The sequence below is a fragment of the Neofelis nebulosa genome, chromosome 15, assembly GCF_028018385.1.
Source record: "Neofelis nebulosa isolate mNeoNeb1 chromosome 15, mNeoNeb1.pri, whole genome shotgun sequence".
Taxonomy (NCBI): domain Eukaryota; kingdom Metazoa; phylum Chordata; class Mammalia; order Carnivora; family Felidae; genus Neofelis; species Neofelis nebulosa.
In genome coordinates this window covers 48,234,268-48,252,135 of record NC_080796.1, presented here as the reverse complement: position 1 = coordinate 48,252,135, position 17,868 = coordinate 48,234,268, and the positions used below count along the sequence as shown (strand labels likewise).

Here is a 17,868-nt window from a genome sequence, read left to right as displayed (position 1 = left end):
TCGGATGCCAAACTGTGGGCATTTTTGAGGAATAGGACGTTTTTGAGGAATTCGGGAGATGATCGAATGGGACATATGAAACTAGACTTTTCCTAGAAAATCCACAATATATGGTTCCCAAAGTTCTAAACTACTCTTTCTAAAACTTTTTGGATCATGAGCCCTTTTGAAAATCTGATACAATTTATGACCCACCTTCCCCAATCTTTTATTGGAATGAGGGGATTCTTAGCCTGGGGTTCCCAGGCACATGGACCCCACTTAAGAAGTGCTGCTATTAATTAAATCAGTAAATGAATAGAAAACCAATTAAAGTGGGATCCATCTATAAATACCTCGAGACACTTATAGGGATCTTGGGAATCAGGAGATGTGGGGAGGGGGTTCCTGGGGCAGCTTGGGATTTTAAGGGGCTCCAGACAAGTAACAGTAATGGCACAAAGCATTTTACAAGTGTGAGTTTGAAGAAAATGACCACATTGACCCACCAGAGAACAAAAGCAGCAGGTTTCCAGGTTACTCAGCTCTTTCTACTTCCCTTTGTGCTCATATTAGAAACTGTTCCCTCCTTTCTAAACCTCTACCCTGGGGTGACAGCCGGCTCTGATTCACAAATCCCTGAGCAGGGAAAAGGCAGTAGGCATGTGGAGGGAGTTTGGGGAGGCAGAGCTCCTGGCAAGTCACTGTGCCCTGGGGGCCGGACACCCTTCTAGACGGTCCCTTTCCTTAGGCCTGGCTGGTAAGTCAACAGCAAATATCCCAGCAGCATCTGAAGCAGCCCTCCCAGCATCCTCCTGGCCTGAACAGCCAGCCACAAATATCCTGCGTAGTTTCTCGTCTGCCTGTGAGGGAGAGAGTGGCCTCCTGTCAGCAAGACAGGCCCATACTGCCCTTCATCACCTCTCAGATTCACAGATATGGTGGCTACAGCCAACAACCGTCAGACCTTCGTCAACTCAGCCGTTAAGTTTCTGCGCAAATATGATTTTGATGGCCTTGACCTTGACTGGGAGTACCCAGGGAGCCGGGGGAGCCCTCCTTCGGACAAGCAGCGCTTCACAGCCCTGGTGCAGGTATGGTTGGAGGTCACCCAGTTGGCCTGGGGCGGGGGGACCCAGATTGGTGGCCTCACCGGACAGGCCGGCACTGTTCTGTCCCCAAGGTCTGTTGCTTCGGGTATGTGCAGAGCCCAGACGAGCCCTGCGGTCAGTTTTCAGACTCCTGGGAGTGAACATCTGCTTGGGGCCCACAGGGGCCAGCCTGGCCCCTGCCTTTGTATTCACTGTGAGCCACCTCTGCAGGACCTGGCCGCTGCCTTCCAGCGGGAAGCCCAGATGTCAGGGAAGGAACGCCTCCTTCTGAGCGCAGCCGTCCCAGCCGGGAGAAAGAACATAGAGGCTGGATACGAGGTGGACAAAATTGCTCAGTGAGTCTCAGGCCGATGGCGTGGAACGTGTGTTCTCTGAGGTGGGAGAGACCGAGGTCCGGCTGAGTCGCCTCAGGACTAGAACAGATGGTCACCTGCAAGGTACCGTCTGGGGAAAGCCCTACCCCTCCACCAGCAGATCCAGGAAGGATTTGCTCACGCTGTCTGCTTACTCCAGTGTCCTGGAGTGTCTCTTTTGGAATCCTTGCCTTTTTCCTTGGGAACTCGGTCTTAACATCAAGCACCCTGGGAGCGCAAGAGTGAAACCAAGAGGACAAGTCATCTGGCTCTCTGCACCCCAAGGTGTTGAGCGTTAGAAATGCGGAATCTCCGGCCCTACCCCAGGCCTCCTAAAATTAGAGCCCACGCTTTAATGGCTTTCCCGGGTGATTCACGTGCACACGAAAGTTTTAACAACACTGAGCTAGATTTCCCTCCCAAACGGTAAGAGTACGAGGGGGGAACTAGGGAGTGCTGTCTAATCCCCTCTCCCAGGACCAGGCGGGAGCCTGCACCGCTGCCTCTTACCTCGAGGGCCCTTCCCAGGCCACACACTGAGGACAGGCGGGAGCAAGGAGGGACTGCTCACCAGCCTGTCACCCCTCTCTCCATGCTTCCTGCAGGAGCCTGGATTTCATCAGCCTTATGGCCTACGACTTCCATGGCTCTTATGAGAAGACCACAGGACATAACAGCCCCCTCTACAAGAGGCAGGGAGAGAGCGGGGCAGTGGCCGAACTCAACGTGGTGAGTGGCTGCAGAGGTGAGGCGGGACCCCCCCATCCGCAGGTCCTGTCAGGTGGCCTCTTTTGAGCCTTGAGGCCCTAGTGGAAAAGAAAGGCAGGATAACCAAGCAGGGCACAGAGGAGCCCGGACTTTTCCTTTCTTTGCTTGTTTATTTCCTGTCCTGTGCCAGTGCTGAGGGGAAGCCTTACTTCTCTGTAGCCTCCTGGCTGATGTTCGACACAGCAAACCAACTGAATGACATCAAATAATGCAGTGGCTACTTGGGAAGCCGTCTTTGAGCTTGAATGTCCAGCAAAAATGACCTCTTGCTTCCTTCACCTCCTCTACCCCATTTCCTTCAAAACAATGGGTGACCATTCACTCCTTGTCACTGATTCACCTTCAGTGACGAGCCGCCTCCACCCCCTACCCCAGCACGTGGAAAGGGCAGGTTGGGTTTCAGACTGGGGTGAGTGGTGGTTTCCTGCCCAACTCGCCCTCGCCAAGCAGCCTGGAGGGTTTTTATAGGCCCACTCGACACTTTGAAAGTTAAGAACAACCATATTATTTCTTCTTTTAAAACAAACCAAAACAGCCCTAAATTAAAGTGCTTTTTAATTTGGGGGAGCCCATGTCTTGGTGCATCGGCTAGGGTAGAACAATCTAAGCTTCTGTGGCTCTTTCGCAAATAAGGGAGCCATCTCTGAGTGCTTGAGTCAGGAATCCATAATTCACACTGAGCCCAGACCCCTCCACCCCCATCAGGAAAACTGTATGGGTCCTGGGGGAAGCCAGCCCAGCTCGGCAGCCTGACACCCAAAGACATTCAGCTGACAGGTGAGGGCCCCGAAATCCCACCAGCACCCTGTTCCCCCAGCTGTATGCTCTGGATCCACGCAGGGGGAGGGAGGCCTTTCTCTTCTTACAAGGAGACCTTCTACTCTCTATACTGTGTGCCCGGGACTGCCTCCGGCCAGAGGGGGACTTTTCTGAACTTACACAAGGTGCCATAGAGCTGAGCAGGGGGCCTTGACCTCTGCCTTTGAATAAGCTCCCATCTGATCAGAGATAAATCATGTAGACCAACAAAAAGAAATAAATACGAATACACGTAGTGAAAAATGTTCCTGACTTAAGTGCTAAGAGGGTGAGGAGTAACAGGAGGACTTGTACTTGAACAGAGTGGCTTCCTGGGGGAAGTGAGCCTGTAATCCTGGCTTAAGGGAAGAATCTTCATTATTCATTTATTTCACATACGTATGCTGGGTACCTCCTCATGTCACAGGCTGGGGGTGTTAAGTGAAGTAATACACGATGGGGTCGGTCCCGTTCAGAGGCAAATGAGGCAGCCGTGTAGTCATTTGTTCTTTCTATTTGAGCATCTAAGTGTCAGGCATTGTTCGAGGCACGAGGGATACAGAGATAAATAAAACGGACCCCATTCCCTGCTCTTGTACTCTGGGTGAGACCTAGAACAACAATAATGCGTATGATGAGCATGATCTCAGCTTTCCTTTACTGCACTATGCTGGGCCTTCCACATGCATTACATCTTTTAGTTCTTGCCATTTCTATCCATTAGTTCTTGCCATTTCCATTTTACACACAGGAAGCCCGAGGCTCAGCAAGGTTAAGTTGTTGAGTAAGGAAGGGATCTCGGGCGCTTTGCTCACTGAGGTATCCCAAGCATAGAGCCTGGCCACAATGGGCCATCAATAAATATTTGCCCCGTGAATGGTTGTCTGACTCCAATGGTTGTCTGGGGTCGAGGGTCTAAGACAAGACCTAAAGAAGACAGGGCGGTGTTGGAACACTAAAGCCCATCGGAAGCCCGCAGCCTTAGATGACCAGAACCAGGCCGAAGGCAAAGTAAATTAACCCTGCCCCTCCTTCTCCATCACCAGGACTTTGCCGTGCAACTCTGGGTGCAGAAGGGGACCCCTGCCAACAAACTGATCCTTGGCATGCCTGCCTATGGACGATCCTTCACCATGGCCTCCCCATCAAACACTGGAGTGGGGGCCCCAGCCACGGGGCCTGGAACCCCTGGCCCCTTCACCAAAGAGGGAGGGCTGCTGGCTTACTATGAGGTGGGAAAACCCCACGGGGCCCCGAGTATGGGCTGGGGTGGGGGGTGCTCCTACTCCCATAGTTTCTGAGTGAGGATGCCAAGAGCAGCAAATTCTGGCCAAGTGAAGCCCAACCCCTTTATGCCATCTTGGATTATCCTTAAACCCCAGTGCCTCATTGAATCCAGGGTTCTAGGTCACTCAATCTAGAACCTCCTACGTTCTCCAGACTTCCTCAGATAGGAATTTTCCAATCTCTAGTCTCCTCTGGGCAAAGAGGCACAGATGTCTGTGGTGCCCCCTGCCTCTGCCCCAGCTCTGCCCTCTGCTCCTAACAGGTCTGCTCCTGGAAGGGGGCCACTAAGCCCAGAATCATGGACCAGAAGGTGCCCTATGCCTTCAAGGGCAACCAGTGGGTGGGCTTTGATGATGTGGAGAGCTTCAAAACCAAGGTGAGGCCCAGCCCTGCTGGGAGGGGGGTGGTCCTGGATGGGTCCAGGTCAATAACATTGAATGATAGCATCCAGACCCTCTCCAAAGAGGAATCTCCTCTGAAACATTTCACAAGTCTTCGTGTGATAGCATTTTGTATTTTTACCAACTATTGGTTAAGAAAAGGCATGATCACAAAAAATTGCCCTACGTTAAGTACCACTCTTGAAAGAATTTTTATTTTATTACATATATATATATATATATATATATATATATGTTTGCATTTAATAAAATACAAATTCTACAGACATATGAAGAGGAGAAATACATACAGTGAGATATATCATTTTATTCAGCTCAATGACAACATTTGTGCATGCTCAGATTACAGACCTTTTGATTTACTTATATGACTCCCCACTCCTGCCCAGTATCAGCGGCTCAAAACAGGTGTATTTGTGTGTTTCCATGCCTCTCTCCCCCATGAGATCACGAACTCCTGCAGAGGCACCTGCTCTGGTTTGTCTATCCGGACATCTCACGTCAGCTGTGATGCAGGGCAGACAGTGGCCGGTCCCTCTAGAGGTGTAGACAAAGCGCTCTGGGAGAATTGCGAAGGGAGTGTGATCCTGGCAGCGGGGAGATGGGAGAAGGGATCACGGTGGAAGGGTCTTCGAGAAGGTCTGAAAACAGAAGGGCGAGGAAACTGAGAAGCAAAGACATGTGGGGAGGAGAGGCCAGGCTGGACTCCGAAAACAAGCTGTCGGCCCTCACCGCTGGAGGGGAAGTAGCCAGAATGGGAGACTGGGGCCGGCAAGGGCTCCAGACCAGCCCTACTCTCCAACTCCCCGCATGGCGTGTTAGGCTTAGGGGACGGGGAAACCCACTTGCGGGAACACACAGGCATTCACTGGGGAAACCTCAGCGATCTGGTGGAGGAAAGAAGGCCCTCAGGGAGGACAAAGACTTAAAGACAAGAAATTGTTCAGATCTCTGGGGAAGCTTTGTCATCCCTATGGGAACTGGACTCATCACAACCCGCAGGCCGTGCCCCCAAATACAGCAGCTCGGCACAGAAAAGACGGAGTTGTCAAAGCTTGCAACCTAGGGAAGTTCACACACCCATCCACTTCCCAAACCCCCACCCTCACCCTCACCCAGGCCATGCTCTTGTTGAGACGGGCGGATTCCAGAGGGATCAGGACTCAGTCGCTTAGGCTTCCCGCCCAGGGCTGTGTCCAGAAGCCTTGACCACTCATGACCTGGGGGTGCTGGAAAAAGAGCCCTACCTAGATGAGGAAGCGGGTTCTGGGACAGGCCAGGCCGGGTTCCCCCGGGTTCCTCCACCTGCGCCTTGCTCCTTGTGCACAGGCCAGCTACCTGAAGCAGAAGGGACTGGGTGGCGCCATGGTGTGGGCTCTGGACATGGACGACTTCACTGGCTTCTTCTGTAACCAGGGCCCATATCCCCTCATCAAGGCACTGCAGCTGGAGCTGAGTGAGTAAGGGGCCAGGGACCAGAGGCGGAATTTGCGGGTAGAGTAGGAACACCCCCTCCCTGAACTACAGGTCCTGGCTCCTTCTGGGGAAATACCCTTATTCCAATCCTGTGATTTCCCAAATTTCATGCACCCCCCAGGGGCCAAGGAAATTTTGGAAGCCATTCTCTTTTCAGGCTCTTCTTCCCCTTTCTGACGGCAGCAACGCCTGTCCAGGGCTTGCCTCTGGCGGCCCTCAGCCAGGGAGCTGCAGCTTTGCTCCTCTCTTATTGAAGAGAAAGCCTGCGTTCACCTGGAGCGCAAGACCCCCGGAGGCCCTCGCCAGTGTGTGGCTAGTCTTTGCAGATGATAGATGGCCACTGGCACCCCTGTGTTTTCTGTTGAGCTGCGCTGCAGCCTAAGTGTGGCTGTTGGGCACCTGGCTGTGCTCTGCCTTTGGGTGGGGGGAGTGGTGAGGTATTGAGCCACGGCCTGCCTGTGGTGGTTGCCCGTGTGCTTGGCCTGTAGGTTTGGGATCTCTTGGGGGAGGCTTGGCTGAATGTTCGCTGTCTCCCCAGGTCTTCCTTTAGGCCCGCCAGGACCTGAAGTCCCAGCACCAGACCAGCCTTCTGAACCTGAGCGTGTCCCCAGCCTCGAACAAGACACCTTCTGCCGGGGCAAAGCTGACGGGCTCTACCCCAACCCTGGGGACCAGTCCAGCTACTATAGCTGTGCAGGGGGGCAGCTATTCCAGCAAAGCTGCCCAGCAAGCCTGGTGTTCAGCTCCTCCTGCAAATGCTGCACTTGGAGTTGAGTGCCCAGGGCCCCTGCAGCCCCAGCCACCGGGCCAGGCGCTGGGGTCACTCCACAGTCTGCCTCTGCAGCTCTCCCTGGGGGCTACAATCCTAGAGACCTCCCTGTGGCTTTTATGTATCCAAGCTTTCTGCTCTCAGCCTTGAGTTCCTTTTCCTATGGTCCTTCTGGACCTTTTACTTGCAAAATAAATCTATGGTTTGTTCCCCACGGTCCCCAGGTATGGTGACTTACAGAACCTCTCTAAGCACACTGTCAGTTCAAAACTGGGAAGGTGGGGAAGCCAAGAGGCAAGGGTAACCTAAGGCATGCATAGGTCTGAGCCAGGCTGGAAGGCAGGCCCTTCGGGGTGCCCACATTCCAGTGGGCAGCTCTCAAGGCACTGGTGACCTCGCTGGAGAGCTTTTCCTGCTGTCCTCCACTCGGGTGTTATTCCCAAGATTCACACTAGATGGCAGCAGAAAAGAGCTTTTCCTTGCCTTAGGGCTCTGCAATGGCCACCCAGCATTAAAATAAGAATCCAAACCCCAGGTATTCAGGGCTCCCTTTGAGATAAATCCTGTTTTAGGCCTTCTATCACCTACTGCTCCTATATGCCAGACAAAGGAGGGACAATTATTATCCTCATTTTACAGGTATTTAAACAGAAGGCTAACTAACCCAGTTCCGAGTCCAGAACTGAGTCCTAAATGGGCCACGTTGCACACACAGTATCCCGGATAACCGAGCAATGCAAATGGTCCCTGCAGCTTTGGGTTGAAGCCTGGTCGTTCCATTGGAAGAAAATCTGCACGTAACCTAATGGTCCATCTTGCCATGCACTCACCCAAGCTGGGTTTTGGGGTGGGACTCAGGCAGGCAGCAGGAGATGGGGACATGTAGGAGAGAGGAGGTGACCTGGCCCTTCACCCTAGTACAACCAGTACCAGATCCCCATAAAAATTACCTCCCCGCTTCTACGCCCCGCCTGTCCTTGGGCCTTTACAAATCTGTTCTTCTTCGGCCCCGAGCACAGGTCTGCTCACCACACATGCCCTTCCTTTGAGGTCTCAACTCGAAGGGGACGCGCCACATCCAGGCCTGACAAGAGCCTCCTAACTGCTCAGAATGGCGTCCAGGGTGGTGGTTTCCTTTTGGGGGGTGCAGAGCTGGCTTCTGGCTCTGTCACCTGCTAGCGGTGTGACTTGAGGCCAAGAAACAGAACCTCATCACCTCATCTGTTGGGTGGAGTTAAGCCTCGTCATCATGATCAGCACTCACTCTTCCCTCCCTCTTCCCATCTCTGTCCTTTCTTTACCTTCTGCGGGCTGGGTAAGTCAAGAATCTAGCAGAGTCTCCTTGTAGCAGAATTTATGGGTCCCCAAACAGCCCAAGTCCCCCTACATCATCACTGTGACATTGGTGCTACCTTCATGTTGAGGACAGTTTTAAGCAGGGCTTCTCTCTGATCTTCTCCAAACCCATGGTCCCTGTGTCGGCTCAGGCCAGTGCCACTTGTCACCCTGCCTCCTGCCCCTCCCTTGTCCAGGCCAACCTCCATCTAGCCCCCAGCTCAACATTTCTAAATTTTGGATCAAATCCTAACACTTCCCTTACCTAAGAGCTGCCAACAGCTTCTAGCGAACAGAGAGTCAAGTCTCCATCATCAGCATAGAGTCAAAGCCCTGCATTAGGCCTCAGCCTCATCCCTTGGTCTCATTTCCTTTCATCCCACCCCAGTTTGGTGGCTGGGTCCCCAGACCACCTTGCTCAGCCATGCTGGCTTCTCATGAGAAACCTCCCATAGTCTGTCATCACCCCTGTGAGGTTTGAGCCCCAGCCCCAAAGCAAATACTACTTTTAAACTAAACTTTCTCCCTTGACCTATCAGACTGCCCCACCAGCCCCACACAATCCACTTATAGACTAGGGGACGCACCCCTGTACAGAGCCGGCCTTTCGAGTCAGGTGCAAATGCTGCTTGAGTTGTTGGGGGGATCAGCTTTGAGTAATAGCGTTTGAAAAGGATTTTTGTGTCACTCATGTCTTGGTGGCTTAACCCACGAATGTCTGGCCGCTCTCCGTAACAGCAATGACCACTCTCAGCCCCATGAAGGACAGGTCCCTCTGACCTTCTCTCTGAGGACGTTCATAGCGTTCACCACCATGTCTAACACACCTGCCAGAACCCAGGCAAACAGTTAAGCCCCATCCCTTCTCCCAACTGGGACCAAGCTCTCCTGGGGGGCCGGCAGGCCCCCACCTCCACAGGTACCCACTTCCAAATGTACCACACCCTACGTGAGCAGTGAAACTCTATTGTTTTTATTGTGGTTTAGTTTTGAAATCTACCATATAGACCAAAGAGTGTTTCAAATATGTATGCTCAGTATCTCCCATGAGTCTGTCACCCAGGTAAGGAAACAGAACATTACCAGTACCTTCAAAACTACTGATGCGCTTCTCCCTAATCCTACACCCTTCTATCTCGATTTCGATTATTCATTCCCTCGTCTTCTTATAGCTTTATCAACTGTGCGTCTATTCCTAGACTAGAAGTTGTTTATTCTAGACTATTTTGAACCTTATATAAATAGAAACGTACTGTGTGGTGCTTTCTCTGGCTCACTTCTTATCTCCACTTAGCCAGAGCTCACCCTATTCACTGCTGCATAATTTTCTACCACATGCCATGCCACAATCTCTTCTTTCTGCTATCAGGACACACGGGTGTTGTTTCCAGTTTGGGGCTAACGTGGACCACATTGCTACAAACACTTTTGAGCCTGTCTATTGGTACCCATGTGTACAATTTGGGACACATGCGAGTTCAACTTTCCTAGGTGCGGGCAGAGGTTTTCCCAAAGTGGACATACAACTACTCCCTACCATTGCACCTAGTGAACCCCTTCCTCACCATTCCTACGCCCTACTTTATGCTGATCTGTGAGGTGTAAAAAACGGCATCTCACTCGAGTTTAAACTCGCATTGCCTTAATTACTTACATTTCAGCATCTTCTTACGTCTACAAGCTATTGTGTTTGTTCTTTTGTGAATAATCTGTTGTGTCGCTTGCCCATGTTTCTATTGTGTTGTCTCTTTCTTATTGAAATGTAACAGTTCTTTACATATTCTGAACACGGATCTTTGATGTAGGTTTGACCATATCTTTTCCCAGTTTGAGGTGTGGCTTTTCATTTTTTGAGTATTGTTTAATGTAGTTACCTTTGCCAGTCCTATCCCTTATGGTTTGTGCTTCCTGCATTTTGTTTAAGAAGTCTTCTTCTAGGGGCGTCTGGCTGGCTCAGACAGAAAAGCATGTGACTCTTGATCATAGGGTTGTGAGTTCAAGCCCCATGCTGGTTGCAGAGATTACTTAAATTAAAAAAAAAAAAAAAAAAAAAAAAAAACAAGGCACCTGGGAGGCTTAGTCGTCGGTTAAGTGTCTGAATCTGAATCTTGATTTCAGCTCAGGTCATGATCCTCTGATTCGTGGGATCAAATCCCACATCAGGCTCTACACTGACAACACAGAGCCTGCCTGGGATTCTCTCTCTCCGCCTGTCCCTGCCTCCCTTGTGCCCCCCCCCCAAATAAATAAGTAAACTTAAAAAAAAAAAAGAAAGAAAGAAATCTCACGATTCATCGGTTCCAGCCCCACCTCAGGCTCTATGCTGACAGTTCAGAGCCTGCTTAGGATTCTCTCTCTGCCCCTCCCCCATTTGTACTGTCTCTGTCTCTCTCAAAATAAATAAACTTTAAAAATTAAATTAAATTAAATTTTCTGGCTAATTGTTGCTAACCTATAATAACATCACTGACATTTGGAAACTGATGCTGTGTCCAGGAAACTTTTCAAACCCTCTTACTAACTTTAATTAATGATCATTCTGCAGAGTGTTCTATATAGACAATCGTATTATCTACACGAATAAGTTTTGTTTCTTCCATTCCAAGCTTTATGCCTTTGTTTATTTTTCTAGTTGACTGTGCTAGCTGAGGCCTCCAATACAGTGGTGAATAAAAGCAGTGATAAGGGGCATCTTACCTTGTTCCTGGCCTGAAAGGGGATGTTTGCAACATCTCACCGTTAAGTATGCGATTTATCGTAGGTTTTTCACAAACGTCTTCTATGAGACTAAGGAAGTTTGCTTCTACTCTTGGTTTCCTGTCCTGAGAGTTTCCATAAGAAAGGCTGTGAATTTTTTCAGGAGGCTTTTATTTGCAATAGATTTTTGCTTTTATTCTGTTCATAAAGCAAATTACATTCATCAGTTTTCCCCCTGTTACATTCATCTTGCATTCCTAGGAGTAATCCAACATGGCCCTGATGGGTTATCTTTCCCGTGCATCGCCGGATCTGGCCAATACTGTGTTTCACATTTTTGTGTTTATATATTAATAACAAGATGGGCCTGTGTGTTTTCTTTCTCACACGCTAGGATGCCCTTGCCATCACTGCTACCGGCCAGATTAATAATAAACCGACTTAGGGTATCAATGTTTTGCTGGCCTCATTAAACGAGTTGGGGAGCTTCCCTCTTTCCACTCTCTGGATGAGTTGTGTCCCAGGACTTCTCTGTTCCTTGAATGGTAGCTGCCACCAGGAAAGCCATCTCAGCTCCATGCTTTCTTGAGGCTCATTTGTAAGTGCTGATTCGATGTCCTATAGTGGTCGCAGAACCGTCGCATTTCTGATTTTGTCTAGAGCAGGCCGAGAGCTGAACTCACTAAGGGTCGAGAGGCCTGCAGTCCCCTGGTTAAAAAGCCCTAATCTGAGATAAAGTCAGGGAGGTTGCTGGTTGTCTCTCCCTTCCATCTGTCCCTCCCAAGTGGCCCTTAACGGGGAGCAGCTAGAGGCCGCCCGGGCACCCCCTTGCCAGGTCACGCACCTGCTCCAAGGCCAGGCCCTGGTCCAGTGCGGAATTACCACCGTGGAGCACTCCTTATGCTCATCCCACTGTCTGCTGTCGTGTTCAGAGCTTGGTGCAAAGAGAAAACAGCCAGATTCTTCTTCATTAATTCAGCAATTTGGGCAAAAAAAAAAAAAAAAAAAAAAATGTGTTTAAAAACTTGTCGCAGGGAGAGAAAGATGGCTTCCAAAGGCCCACTGTTGAATTCCTTTTAGGCGTTGCCATTCTATTTAGCATGGGAGTGGGGAGAAGGGAACAGACATTCCTGCCAGGCCCCTGCCCCTCAGCCCCTACCATATGGCATGTGAGATCTGGCCCCGGCACCACCGGCTCCCTCCTCAGTGTGCCCTTGCCATTCCAGCTGTTGCCCAGGCCAGTGATAAACTGATGAGACCAGGCAGCCAGGAGGCCAGGCTTAGCTAAGGACACCCTCCCAGTCCTCCCACCCCCTTGGGCCCTTCATTCCAAGAAGGGACACTGAAGGGGCCACCTGAGAATGGGAGGCATCAAAGGAAAATGGCAGGAGGACCCAGTGCCTATAACTTCTGCCATCACTACAACTTGCCCTTGATCTTCTGGAGCAGAGCCTCTAAGGCACCGAGGAGCCAGACCCCTCCAAATCAGACCAGCCCCACGAGCTGGGGGGTCTTGTTTTCCCTAAGCGCCTTCCTGGCATCTAGTTTGAGATCCTTGATCGCTTCTCGGCCTTTTGGGCAAGATCAAGTGTAATTTGAGATCCTTGAGCTGTAGTGACAGTTCATGTGACCTTATTTCGGCCTCTGTGGGGATGAAAATCTCTACCTTATTCATTTTTAAAGTTAGCTGTTTGTCCCACGTGGCTTCTCTGCGTCCATGGATAAGTCTTGGGCCGCCTTCCAGTGCACAACCCAGGGCTCCCCTCGGCCCTGCCCCACTGAAAGGCAGACCTTGAGCATAAGGGGCTCAGACTCTGGAACATGAGCCAGGGCAGGACTTGAAGCTGGACATCTGGGATCCTTAAAGTCAGAGTACAGAGAGACTGTCCCTCTACCGTGTTCCTACCGCCATCACCACTCAAAGATGACTTGGTATGGAGGAAAGTACACTAGGCCTTTATCTCTGCCTGTGTGAGAGAGGACTTGGGCAAGTCACTTAGCTTGGGTCCTCAGTGCCCCACCGAACAGTGGGCAGTTGGACTAGATGACCTACCAGCCACAGCGAGCCACCACCAGCTACTGGATTGTCCCTTCCCAGAAAGCAGAAAAACAAGGGAGAGCTAGAGCCTCCATTTGGCTTACGTATTGGCCCCTCACCTTATTCTCCCAACCACAAGGCCCCTTTCAGTACAAGCCTTGAACAGCATGTGGGGGTCTCTCTCTGTGGCTCCCTCTTCCACCTGACGCACGCGCACACACACACACACACACACACACACTCACACTCACGAAACCTGTCCTTTCTTGACCTTTGTTTACAGGCAGCCGCAAGAATGGGAAAAGGACATCTCACATTACCCTTTATGCCAGATCCTGTCTTTGCACATCTCCCCTGCAGACTCCAGCCAGGCTGCCCTTGCCCTCCCGTCTGCCCTGTTCCACAATCTGCAGGGAAGCCACAGATCTGAAGCCAGCCAGCGGCTGAACATGATGTCCAGGCTAACCCTGGAGTGACTCAGGGGTTACTGGCCTGTGGAGGGCGTCCAGATCTCCACTCTTCAGCCAGTGGAGAGACCTTCTCCTGGCGCACCAGTCCCCGAATGCCTTGAGACAATCTCTTTCTAATCCTTTAATCCAGTGGTAGGAGCCATTTTCTATTAAGAGACAGTGATCTCAGTGGAAAAAAATAATCATCCGAGGGCCATAAGATCATAGAAAATTACTTAATTTAGGTGCGGAGGCTGCTGCTAGTTTTCCATTAACAGGGACGTAACAGCATTCAACACACCTGACTTTTTTTTTTTTTTTTAATTTATATCCAAGTTAGTTAGTATATAGTGCAATAATGATTTCAGGAGTAGATTCCTTAATGCCCCGGACCCATTGGGCCCATCCCCCCTCCCACACCCCCTCCAGTAACCCTCTGTTTGTTCTCCATATTTAAGAGTCTCTTGTGTTTTGTCCCCCTCCCTGTTTTTATATCATTTTTGCTTCTCTTCCCTTATGTTCATCTGTTTGGTATCTTAAAGTTCTCTTATGAGTGAAATCATATGATATTTGTCTTTCTCTGACTGACTAATTTCGCTTAGCATAATACCCTCTAGTTCCAGCCACGTAGCTGGAAATGGCAAGATTTCATTCTTTTTTGATTGCCGAGTAATACTCCATTGTATATATATACCACATCTTCTTTATCCGTTCATCCATCGATGGACATTTGGGCTCTTTCCATACTTTGGCTATTGTGGATAGTGTTGCTATAAACATGGGGGTGCATGTGTCCCTTTGAAACAGCACACCTGTATCCCGTGGATAAATACCTAGCAGTGCAATTTCTGGGCCATAAGGTAGTTCTATTTTTAATTTTTTGAGGAACCTCCATACCAACACACCTGATTTCTAAAGGAAGACAAAACCATACTCAACAATCGGTATTTAAAAATACGTCTTGGTTCTAAATTTGGGGCAGTCGAGCTGATGGGATTTGAAATAGTGTGAAGGAAAGTTGAGAGTAAGAAACTGTGGTGAGAGGGGCGCCTGGGTGGCGCAGTCGGTTAAGCGTCCGACTTCAGCCAGGTCACGATCTCGCGGTCCGTGAGTTCGAGCCCCGCGTCAGGCTCTGGGCTGATGGCTCGGAGCCTGGAGCCTGTTTCCGATTCTGTGTCTCCCTCTCTCTCTGCCCCTCCCCCGTTCATGCTCTGTCTCTCTCTGTCCCAAAAATAAATAACGTTGAAAAAAAAAAAATTTTAATAAAAAAAAAAAAGAAACTGTGGTGAGAATAAAAAGAAATGGAATCAGGTAAGAAAAAGATGGAGAGAGGTCGGGTGGTGGAGAGGAAGAGAAGGAGGACAGAGCCAGGAAGCCTCCGCGGGACAAGGGCTAACTTGTCCCTGCTTAGCTCTGGGCTCCTGGTCGTCCCTCATCCTGTAATGCCTGGTGTTTAGGTTACTACCTGGATTTCAGGTTACCATTTGTAGTCAACAGCCTGGGTGCTTATTTCCATTATACCATCCGCTTCACAAAAATTCCACAAATTAGGTATTTTACAAAGGAAGAAGCTAAGACTCAGAAAAGTTGCCCAAGTTCACACATCGGTAATAATTAGAGTGAGGACCAAATCCATACCTTGGCCAGAACCTCATGCTGTATGTATGCACTCTGTCGGCACATATGACTGTGTCACCACCATCTCCCTACTGAACTGTGGGTCACTTGTGTCCATCACCTCCTGTTCCCCAGGATCCGGCCACTCTTGCTTTCCTTCTGTTCCTTGTACCCATTAAACTCATCCCATCTCGGTCCCCACCTTCCCCGACCTCAAAGCTTTGTCCCATCTGTTCCCCTCTCTGGGACAGCTCATGCCCACACCTCCCCCTGCCACCTCAACCCCACTTCAGGTCTCTCCTTAGCGTCGCTTCTTCAGAGACCCCCTCCCCAACCACTTGACAGTCACACGAGCACATCACTCTGAGTTATTTTTATCAGTGACGCTTACCACTACGTGATGTTTTCTTTGTTTATTATCTATGTCCCTGGGCTAGGACAGAATCTCTGCCTGAGCAAGAACTGATCCAGACTTAGGACTAGATCTCCAGTATCTAACATTACTTCTGGCATAGATGCTTAATAAGTATTTGTTGAATGGATGGATGGGTGGATGGATGGGTGGATGGATGGACAAACTACTCTCTATCCCTTCATAGATTCTCCTAGCAGAGGTGCGTTTTCCCAGGGAGCCAATTACATCAAGCCCTAGACTGTATTTCCCACATCAGCACTCATCCCCTCTGCAACTTTAACCAGACCTCATCCACTCCACAAGCATGTCCAAGCTCTTTGCTGAAGCTGTGGATGGAGATAAATGAGACTTGACCCCAGACACGAGGCTTGATCTTCTGTAGTTTACAGAGTCCATGAGGGGAGATAAAGCATGCCCACAAAGCATTATAATTAAAGATTAAATGAGCCATAAACAATGAAATAGGAACACACTAAACATATTCAAAGGAAGAAGAAATCCTCTCTGAATGACGGAGCAGTGAGAGCTTTAACAAATAGAGGCACCAACACAGAGACTGAGCCTGAAGGCAGGTTCAGAGCCTCCTCAGTCTCCAAGGCAGAGTATTAACCAGGCAAGTGTTGAGAGCCAGGATCCCCAGGGCTTGTCCAGACTGGACCGGGTACGGGGCACAGGAAGGAGGCAGCGCGAGGTAAGGATGGAGGAAGAGGTTGGAGCCAGGCTATGCAGGTTTGTGGACTCAACATAACCACAGGAGAGTGAGCCACGCGGGCACCGTGAGCCAGGCAGCCAAGTGCCCAAGAGGCGCCCAGTCCGTGGCATTCAGCAGCTGCCAGGAGTGGGGGTTTGTTGGTGGAGGGCTCTGGCCTGCAGTGACGGGGGGCGGGGGGTGGTTACTGGCCTCGTTTCTCTCTGAAAAGCTCAGTGAGACAGATTTCTCTTTTCCTCAAGCAGTGTGAAATACAAGCTGGTCAACATGCATGATTTCTCAACAGCAGGATTCATTTCCTGCTGCTTCATTGTAGCAGTTTTTGGGACGATATCCCGCTATAATGGGGGGCAAGGCTCCAGGCTACAGCCATTCTGCTGTCCAGCTAATCCTGTTTCAGAACACAGTTCTCCTCCTAAGGGAGCAAGCCGGTCAGGACAGAGGAGGGGACCTAGAGGGCTGGAGGTGGGGTGGAAATGAGGAAGGAGCAGGGCTCCCTAACGTCGCTCATGGCCTGTGGGGGCTCTGGAAGGAAGAGGCCGGTGGGTCCAGGAGATTTAGGGAGTCTCAAGGAAGGACGCCGGATCCCAAAGAATTCTCAGTCCCTGCATCGTTTCTCTCCACCTTCCTGAGGTCCACGGCCCCTTCCATAGACTCAGCCATACCTGTTTCTGGCACCTGAGACTACAGACGGATCTTCCAGTGCCTTCTTCTGGGCCCATCTCTATAAATACTATACCACACTGTAATGTAAATATTGGCTCTTAAGGCTGCTCCTGCATAAACTGTGAGCCCCTTGAGGGCAAGGGCCTTGTCCTAATGCCTTGGCGTCCCCAGCCTCTGCTGCACATGCCCCAGGCCACCACCTGTGGGTTTGCTAACTGGGTGAATGGGGTGGTTGCCCCCTACATCTTCTGGGTCTATTCCACCTCTGCGGGACCTCTACCCATCTGAATGCCTCAGGGCTTGCCCAGGGCTTTCTGCCCTTCTCTCCTTAGATCATCTCTTCCATTTCCAGGGCTTTAAATAGCATGGTTATGCTAATGGTTCCCACACTTGCGTATCTCCAGCCCAGACCTCCCCTCTGAGCTCCAGATGCGTACATCCACCGGCCTACTTGCTCTCTCCACTCCGATGAGGTGTAAACAGCTCATCTTTGCCTGAAATAGAATCCCTTATTATAAAACCTGTCTGCACCTCAAGGGTGCCTCACTTTAGAAAATTACCCAGCGCCTCTCCATGTGCTGAGGTGGAACCCCAAGGTGATTCCTGCTTCTTCCTTTTCCCTCAGCTCTTACATTCACCTCCTCAGTAAGGTTGATTTTCCCCTCCAGTAAATGTCTAGAGTCGGCCCTCTTCTCCCCATGTCCCCCCCCCCCCCCCGACCAGCCTAGTCCAGGTGGCCACACGTCTTGCCTAGACCTCTCTGATGGCTGTTCATGCTCTCACTTCTTCCATTCCAGTTTCCCTCCAAAGCTGGTCTCGGCAGACAGCAAGAGTGACTTTTCAAAACACAAATCCTGTGGCGTACCCCCCTGCTTAAACATTCAATGGCATCTGACAACACTGAGGGCCAAACCCCTTCATGGTTTACAAGGGTCCCTAACCAGACCCTTCTCTCTCATCACCATTTTCTCTTTCTCTTTTTTTTTTTTTTCTCTCACC

The 17,868-nt window shown here is 50.4% G+C and overlaps 1 protein-coding gene and 1 long non-coding RNA gene across 6 annotated transcripts in view; one reads left to right on the top strand and one right to left on the bottom strand.

Annotated features, from left to right (window-relative positions):
- The window catches only part of CHIT1 (chitinase 1), a 33,270-nt gene extending 26,112 nt beyond the window's left edge, over positions 1–7,158 (top strand). For all 4 annotated transcript variants that reach the window (XM_058701597.1, XM_058701600.1, XM_058701599.1 and 1 more), the window contains 7 exons: positions 908–1,073; positions 1,302–1,426; positions 2,050–2,173; positions 4,057–4,242; positions 4,560–4,673; positions 6,028–6,154; positions 6,713–7,158. In XM_058701597.1, coding sequence (XP_058557580.1) covers positions 908–1,073; positions 1,302–1,426; positions 2,050–2,173; positions 4,057–4,242; positions 4,560–4,673; positions 6,028–6,154; positions 6,713–6,948 — 1,078 coding nt within the window. In that variant the 3' untranslated portion in view covers positions 6,949–7,158. The remainder of the gene's footprint in view (positions 1–907; positions 1,074–1,301; positions 1,427–2,049; positions 2,174–4,056; positions 4,243–4,559; positions 4,674–6,027; positions 6,155–6,712) is intronic.
- The window catches only part of LOC131496224 (uncharacterized), a 37,598-nt gene continuing 24,955 nt past the window's right edge, over positions 5,226–17,868 (bottom strand). The window contains exons 3-5 of one of the 2 annotated variants that reach the window (XR_009254383.1): positions 11,820–11,940; positions 10,976–11,702; positions 5,226–5,339 (exon numbers count right to left, since the gene is read on the bottom strand). This is a non-coding gene — a long non-coding RNA (uncharacterized LOC131496224). The remainder of the gene's footprint in view (positions 5,340–10,975; positions 11,703–11,819; positions 11,941–17,868) is intronic. The other variant, XR_009254384.1, reaches the window with a different exon arrangement.